Source organism: Neolamprologus brichardi, chromosome 1 (genome assembly GCF_056152115.1).
Source record: "Neolamprologus brichardi isolate AB-2024 chromosome 1, ASM5615211v1, whole genome shotgun sequence".
NCBI lineage: Eukaryota > Metazoa > Chordata > Actinopteri > Cichliformes > Cichlidae > Neolamprologus > Neolamprologus brichardi.
In genome coordinates, this window is record NC_142104.1 from 13,671,112 (window position 1) to 13,679,718 (window position 8,607).

Sequence of the window (8,607 nt, forward strand, 5' to 3'; positions counted from 1 at the left end):
GTATTTAGAATGATAGTTATTCCAATGTAAATATCTAACATCCCTCCTAAATTTTGAAAAATCCTAAAAAGTGTAATCTGGATTTTCTATGACATCAATGCTCAAAATTTCACTTGGCAATCTCGAATAATATAAATATTTTTCATTGTAAAAAGTTAATTATGAAATCAAAATTGACTCTAGTTCAAAGTCCTTATGTGTACTTGATTTGAATTGAGTCATAGACTCCTGTTTACTCGTTATTAAGACACAACTTTTAACCACCTGAGGCAAGAGCCTTTACAGCCATCAAACTCTGCATATACTCAACACTTTGATGTAAAAAAAAAAAAAAGATATCTTTTTATAAACGTATTACAATGAAGTCAGTGTTCTCAGTGTAATACTGTAATACTGATCTTGCCCCCAGCCCACCTCAATTTTCTGTTTTTGTGCCGGTGCCGCTAAGGCGATACTGAGTTTCGCCAGTAGGTGGCAGTAGCGACTCAGACAAATGAATGACTGGCAAAGTAATCCCTTACAAAAGTAACGCGGGCCAGTTTTGGTAATGGAAGCCATCAGTAACAAAGAACTGCTGTTTTGCTGTGTTTCAGAGCAATAAACCTCAATTTGCACCTTGATGAACCTTGTCTTCCTTCAGCATGTAACAGTAACCAAAGTTATTCTGACTTGTGATCAACTTGTAAGTGATTTATGAGTCAGTTATGAGACTAATTAACCCCTACTAAATCTACTATTATATGCTATTGTTTATGATTAGTACATTTTCTATATATTACGCCATACCAATAGGGAAAACTCTGGGCCAGACAAAAACAAACAAATAAATAAATGAAACAATGAATATCTAATGCGTGTTTTTTGGCTTCTGGCATGCTCACCCACTGCAGGTGAGTCTGTTTTGGTCATGTGATTTCATGCAAATTCACAGTGCAGAGGCGACAGTGTCTGCTCATGCTGAGACCACAATATGGAGGCGGACCCTGATAGACATCCAGCCTCCAAGTAACACTGAAGGAAGCCAGCATTAAACATCTGAATTAAACAACGTGAACAGAAAAGAGCTACGTTATCAGGAGTATTGACTAAGTACTGAAAAGTTTATAATAAATGCACCACTATTTGTATGACTCAGTGTAGCTGCAACTGTATTGTGTTTTTCATTCTTTGTGTGTGTGTGTGTGTGTGTGTGTTTTTTTTTTTTTTGGCTATCGGTTTTGTGCTCTCATTTATTAACAAATTTGATTTGAAGTACCAATCTCTAAAATGGGTCACTGCATTGGGATCCATGTTACAAATGATACGCAATGATGCTTGAAGAATTTAATATTAAATTGTTTGTGGAGACTGTACAAAGTACAGCATACTGTAGATCATTGAAAGTCTTCAGCAATGTCTATTTGAAGCAAACACATCTCAGAGTAATTCACTTTGAACATTTTTTTTAACTCGGGAAAAGCAAAGAGATTAAAGCTCACTTGTTTTAGCATTTACGACAAATTTAACATATTTAGGTCTTATCAGTATTTATACATTCAGGTAATACATTTCAAATGTCCATCCATTCGCTTCCACTTATCCTTTTCAGGGTCATGGGGGGTGATGGAGCCTATCTCAACTCTCATAGGGCTACTGGACGGGTCGCCAGTCTAGCACACAGAGACAGACATCCATTCGCACTCACATTCACACCTATGAGCAATTTCGAGTTTCCAATTAACGTAACCCACTAACTGCATGTCTTTGGACTGTGGGAGGAAGAACCCACACAAACATTGGGAGAACATGCAAACTCCACACAGAAAGACCCTGGCCTGATCGTGGAATTAAAATCAGGACCTTTTTACTGTGCGGCAACAATGTGAACCACTGTGCTGCCTCATTTCAAATGTGTTATTTACAATTAAGTGAAAACAAAACAAAAGAAAATAACTTGAATTTTGGATATAAAACAACATGAAAAATAAAACTTTTTCCCTAAACATTTGTTGAAAACAAACACTTAATAAATTACGGTTATAATTATAGCCATATAATATCTGAAAATTCTTCAGCAATGGTTCTTTGAAACAAACAGAGCTCAGGGTAATTCACTTTGATTGAAAAGCATTCTAATGGCAACATGTACATCACTTATACCCTAAATATCACAGTTTGTTTTTATTTGAGATCGTACGCCATAACTGAAAGCCCATTTCAAACCTACACAACAACCTTCTACGTAACTGATGTGCACTTCCTGAGAAAAATAACCACTGTTCAGTCGACACGTACCACAACGACCTGAATGGTGTGGAAGGCTGTGGTGTAGGGATAAATGGAGTTTCTAGTTCCACCGTCATGTATGATGTAGATTTACCGCAGAAGTCCAAATAGACCTTAAGATTTACCCTCTGGTGAATGCATTCAGAAACTTGCCCAAGGATATATTGGCATGCAGACTGAAGTAACCTTACATTAGTAGATGACCTGCTCTACCTCCTGTGCTCACCCCTCAAATCCACCGGTCAAGTTAAATTCAGTCAGACCTTTAAGGGTCGGGTCTCCCTTGTAAAAGAGATCTTTGGTCTCAATGGGACTAAACTGGTGAAATCAAAGTTAAATAAATAAAATAATGTTTGTTATGAGTACATTTTAAATATGCTGAACCTAAGTGTCCTCACAGTGCAAATCTTTGACTTACTATATAGAATAATTTTCAAATGACAGCAGGATCATATTCTATAAGAAACAGTTATCATCAGATCATTTTCATGCATCCATGTATTAGAAAGAGCTAAAACTGAAGTTATGGTCACAACACTACACACTTTGATAGCCATTCTCTGTGATTATTGGTACAGAGCAGTTAGTAGATATAAAACAGGTGGGTACTTGGAGTTCAGAGACACGCTGCCCATCCTGAACTGGAACAACTGGGCTTAAGATGCTTTCAGGGCTCTTTCTAAGTGACTCCTCCTCCGACTTGTCCAAATGTTCCTTATGCTCAGTATTTCTGTGCTCTAAAAGCGAAACATCAGGCTGCCTCACCAAACTTGGAATTTCCTGATAGTCGTCATCCACTGCAAGAAAACTGTGTGACCCTATGGGCACACATATGGGGACCTCTTGATAGGACATGTCTGTTGATAGAAGAGGTGAAACCACTGATGGTGAAATACCACTTAGTTGTGCAGGAACTTGACAAGCTGGTATCTGGTGATCCGGACATCTCTCCATGCCACTGTTACTGGGATGGTAATTAGAGTCACAAAGCATTTCAGCCGTCCCCTGGGTGTTTAAGTTGTTTGTCATAGTCTGATGTAAACAGCCAGGAAGAAGGAAGGGATAGGTTTTATTTTCAAATGCAGATACTCCAGAACTCCTTTCAGAGAATAATTCACTTCCTTGTGTATTGTTTGACTGTGTCGGGAGACTGGTGCTCACTGGTAATATTGGGCAAATATTTGGGAATATTTTACACAGCTCATTCTTAGCAGCTTTAGCAATAGAAGATTCTCCATTCACAGCATCAGGGCTTTCAGTATTTGTATAACTGAGATTAGAGGAACCCGTGCTGACCCCACTGCTTTGCTGAAGGCTTCCACAGCTTGTGTCTGTCAGTGACATCTTCGACCTGAATACAAAGAAACAATTACTGAAACTGCCAGATATAAATCCTCAAGGAAATGTCTTGTAATGGTGATGCATCAATGCAGTCAATACTAACCCCAGTTCACTGTCATCTTGAATAAGGGTCTCAACATGTATGGGGATTGTACTGAAGTGTTCAAGTTTCAAGACCTAAGCAAAAGGAATGAACAGTCTTAAACGTTTCAGTTAAAGGAGGAAAATCTTTTGGAACTTTAGTATGTTTCTCAAAGTGCCTTTTGTACTCCTTAAGATATCATTTCTGGTTGACTTAGTTTGCCCTGTTTTTGGGACAATAGGATTTAGTGACTGATTTTACCGTAGAAAAAACCTGTTAAGCTGCTACTTTGCTTATAGAGGACTAACTGGTGTGCCTGTTTACAGAGCAGTTAAAACATGTCCTGTTGTATTGTTAAAAAATGCAGAGCTGGATTCTGATTTCAGCACAAGTAGTTTTCAAATTACATTGTGCACAATTTCTGTTAAGTCCTAGCGTTTGTGAAGGCCGTTTGACTCCTGGGCTGATTATGCCATGAACAATGAAAAATTAAATATAGTGTCACTTAAGACAGGCCACAAATTCAAGTTCAGCAGTAGTCCCTGCAGATCAGCTGATTTTTAGTGCCAGTCTTCATCAGCTGATGGCTAAGCAGATACATTTCTATTCTAATCGCCAAATGTTGTCCACTAGATGCATTAGATTTTCTTTTGACTATAACATTCCTGATAAAACTGCTATTTATAGACCAAATGTAAATCCAATTATGGCAAATGATGAAAAAGTGATGCAATATAATGATTTAATGAAAATCACCAAAAGATTTTAAATTGTTAATAATTATTAATAATAAAGTAAATGAATGCAACCATTGAAGTTAGAGGTTTTTCACCTCACCTGTCTCACCTTCTGCTCACTTGGATTAATATTAAGAGAAGAGGGATTTGTAGTTTTCAGAACTGCATCGCAATATATTTTTCTCAACCTAAAAGGAAATGTAGGAAAAAAATGACGACCCCATTCAAGTATTTAGAGGAAATATGCACTGACCGAGGCACAAGAAAAACTTGTTAATCTACATGACTCACTTTGCATAACAGCCATATTTAGCAACGCTGAGAATGACTGCCGCAATGCTGAGGGTGATGATGATAACCAACATCAGGTTGTGGCGGGAAGGACCTGTGAAATAACATGTATGAAATAAGTTTACTAATCGCAGTGTTTACACAGATGTTATACAGCAGAGAGATATAGTAGGATAAAGTGCATAGCATATGCTTATATGTCTGCTAACAGACTTGTATTTTGTGTTAGATGTGTTGTGTTGATGACATCGTGTGTCACTACTTAATGCTATATAATTCCTAAACAGTTTCTTCATATTGCCTCAAAAGGATTGTTTTTAGTTATTTAGTGTCCCATTGCATTTGTTTGTACTCTATGCACCCTCCAAAATGTAAGTTACAAAGATAAAATATACATTTTTAAAAAAGTCTTCATACTGTATCTTATGCTATACACAGTATGAATGTTCAGATCGATACTACCTAAAAGAGGACATAGCATCATAATTTATTGATTTATTGTTGCTTTGTTGTTCAGGAGATTAAAAAAGAGAAATTAAAACTGTACATATCATACATACAAACTATTTATCTCTTTGTTTTTGAGATTTTCACAGATCCTTTATATTTGAATACACTTCTAAATTCACTTGTAATGTTACAATCTAAGGAGCTCAACTCCACTTTTCTCTGGAGACAACGGCTTTCATGAAAGTTAGTTTGAGAGTTAATATTAAAACTCCTATTATTTTTCAGCTGAATGTGTAATAGTAATATAATTAGGGCCTCTTAACACAGTTAAGAAATACACAATTTACTGTTTTACAACTGAATAAAGACAATACTTACCAGTTTCAAATTCCCACTCTTCGCTACTGTCACTGAACTTGCCACTCAGACTTAAGAAGCTTTTCACGCTGACCACATATGCTGAACTTGGATCCAGGTCTTGACCTTTTATTACATAGTAATTTAGTCCATCAACTGTGGCTGGTTTGAAAGGTCCAGATGTCTAGTATGGAGGAACAAAAATGAGTTTGACAGTTGCCCATGTTTACATCTCCAGAACAAATAGTTATTGTGGCATTGTTCCTACCTTTTCTGTTTCTCCTTTTTTATAGTAAGTCACCACAGCAGTCATTTCATTGTTTATAAATTCCTCCATGTTTGACGTCCACTTGACTTCAAAATTCCCTTCGAGTTCATTGACTGATTTGATTGTTGGAGGTTTTGGTTTTACTGTAGAGAAACAGAAACAAAAGAGCATTAAAGTGAATGTTTGTTCACCTCCAGAGAGTCATTCTGGCAGATGCAGAGTTATGGGAATTAATTTGAAAGAAGCCAACGTACTGCTCTCTGTGACATTGATAGCTTTTGACTCCATGATGTTGCCATCTTTCCAGACTTTTGCTGTGAGAGTTTCTCCAAACACACGCATCAGTTTGAAGGAGCAACAACACTTCCCAATGCCAAACTGTTGTACAGTGCATTTCTTGTCACTGGGGAGCAAAAGATAATATGCAAAACACTTTAATTAAACATTCATATGCCACAGTATATTTACACTGTCAGCCACAGCATTGAAACCACAGACAGATGAAGAGAGTAACAAGTAATGACTATCACATTAAATGCAGTGTTAATGATTAACCTTGGATTTCAGTTACACCCAACTAATCATCTTTGGATCATGCTAACCTCCCGCTACAACAACGCCACATTTTTATCCTTTGTACACATGTCCCACATACTGAGGCAGTGTTACTCTAGTTTACTAAAGTCATTGTTTAAACGGCACAAAAATTCTGGCATAAAATTAACAGTGCTCTTCTATTGACACATTCCCCTGAATCCCAAAAAAGATTAACAGACAGAAAAGCAGCTGCAACTGTTTAACACTTACTGAAAAAAAACAACCTAAAGAAACAAAAACAAATTTGGGAAAACTGTATTAAAAGTACAATATGTTTGTTCTTCACAAGAATGTACCAACCATTTAACTTCCATAGATTATTATTTTAGTTTTTTTTTATGTTTGATATAACTCTGTGCACATTCATTTTGCCTCTCAGCACCAGTAATACTGAGTTTGCTGGGATTTCCACTGAGAACTTCCACACAACAAGAACTGTCTAGAAAGCGAGTGAGGAACACAACGAAGAGCAAAAATCCAAACATCCCAATCTAACTGAGAATCCACTCAGTGTGCCAATGCAAGTCCGGTCCACATACAGCCGACCCAGGAACCCCCACACAGGGCAGATACCCTTAGATAAATCGTGTCCAGACACGTAGGAGCTAGTATGCAGGACCCAGTGAAAGTAAGCCGGTTGGTTTTAATGCCATGGCTGATCGGTGTAATACTAAAATCATCGATTAAAATATACATACTTGTCTTGGAGAGTCATGCTGTACTCAGTGCAGTTTTGCAGCTCCAGCTCACACTGCATCACCTGGAAGTCGTACGTACATTCAAGGTTGAAGCCAATTGTCGGATTCTTTCCTGAACGAAACATATTATACAAATACGTAAATTATGAGTGCTCACACAGACTATCTAATTACAGTATTAATATTATTATTATTTATTTATTTTTTTTACTGTAATCCACATACCAGGAAGTACGGCCGCAGTCATGTATCCAAAAAGAAGCACGGTATAAAAGATCCAGTTGCAAACTTGTCTGGAAGAAAAAACGAAAATAAGATCTTTTCTTTTAACAAACCTGACGGATTCGTGAAGAAAGTCAAATTTACGTTATCCAGGTTACCTGTTTGAATCCATTACGAGACCATTTAGTTCGCGTATTTTCGTAGAAAGCGGTCTGCTCGGCTCCAGCCTAAATCCATTCGCACAGTGTGCCGCTTACGTCCGAGTCTCACAGTCTTTCTCATGTGAAAGCTGTTGCAGAATGCACCACTCATTTAGGGGAAGTCAGACTCACTGACTTTTCTTTGGAAGGACAGAACCGTGCGTATAAAACCGGGGGAGGGGGGAGTAGACCAACTGTAAAACACTGTAAAATCCCAGTTTGGCAGTAGAGTGGGAATATGGAAAGTTATGGAATAAAAACGATGGAATCATTTAAATTAAGCAAAATTTTCCTCTTTCTTTTTCCCGTGCACATTATCGACAGGAACTAACATTACCAATTATTTTGTTGGGTCTCTAAAGGTCACTGGCTGTCCTCAGCTGTTTTATATTACATTTATTCTGAAAGTCTCTGACCGCTTGTGTGTCATACTGTCATAGGCACATTTTAATAAATGTATACTCATGTATAGTGTAGCACTAATTTTCATTCACTAAAAGGTGAGGAACATGTTTTAGTCACGTTGACAGGAGGTTTATATGTCCCCTTTCATCTTCTTCCACAAAGTGGAATGTATATAAAGCAAGTTGTGGTGTTTAACATGAAAGTATTCTCAGAGGAATTTCCTTGTTGGAAGTCAAACTGCCATTGTTCGGGTGCAGGAGTCAAACCTGAGTTGTGATGGATGTATTTTGGTTATATAAATGTATTGAGGGTTACATTTTACTTTACTTTAAGTTTTTCCTCTGTATGTGTTTCAGGGTAATTTTCGGATCTCTGCCAACTTAGAACATCTGGGCAGTGTGCTCCCTGACTTCAAATATGTTATTGGCACTCCACACTCATGTATCCACGCCCAAGACTGAGCCTACTGGTTTCTATACTGTTACGTCCCCCTCACCATGGTGGCGGCAAAATCAGTTTTCCAACAAAATGTTTTGTTTAACTGCCAAAACAGTGATCCTCACTTTTTGTCATGGCCTTATGAGCCAGGATGTTTCCTTGAACTGTCTGAAGTTCACTGAAAACAGGAAGTCAGCATGGAAAACAATGGGAAAAACATGTGTGCTTTTGTGTGTATGTGCAAAGATAATTTCAT

The 8,607-nt window shown here is 37.6% G+C and overlaps 1 protein-coding gene across 1 annotated transcript; it reads right to left on the reverse strand.

The window, feature by feature from the left end:
- Positions 1–1,308: 1,308 nt before the first annotated feature.
- LOC102787693 (uncharacterized) lies at positions 1,309–7,549 on the reverse strand. Its single transcript, XM_035906021.2, has 10 exons — positions 7,467–7,549; positions 7,312–7,379; positions 7,087–7,198; positions 6,046–6,194; positions 5,792–5,934; positions 5,545–5,707; positions 4,717–4,810; positions 4,535–4,613; positions 3,710–3,783; positions 1,309–3,616 (listed from the first exon to the last, which is right to left on the reverse strand). Exons 1-10 carry the CDS (start codon positions 7,478–7,480, stop codon positions 2,803–2,805), a joined length of 1,710 nt encoding a protein of 569 aa, XP_035761914.2. The 5' UTR covers positions 7,481–7,549; the 3' UTR covers positions 1,309–2,802.
- Positions 7,550–8,607: the final 1,058 nt, after the last annotated feature.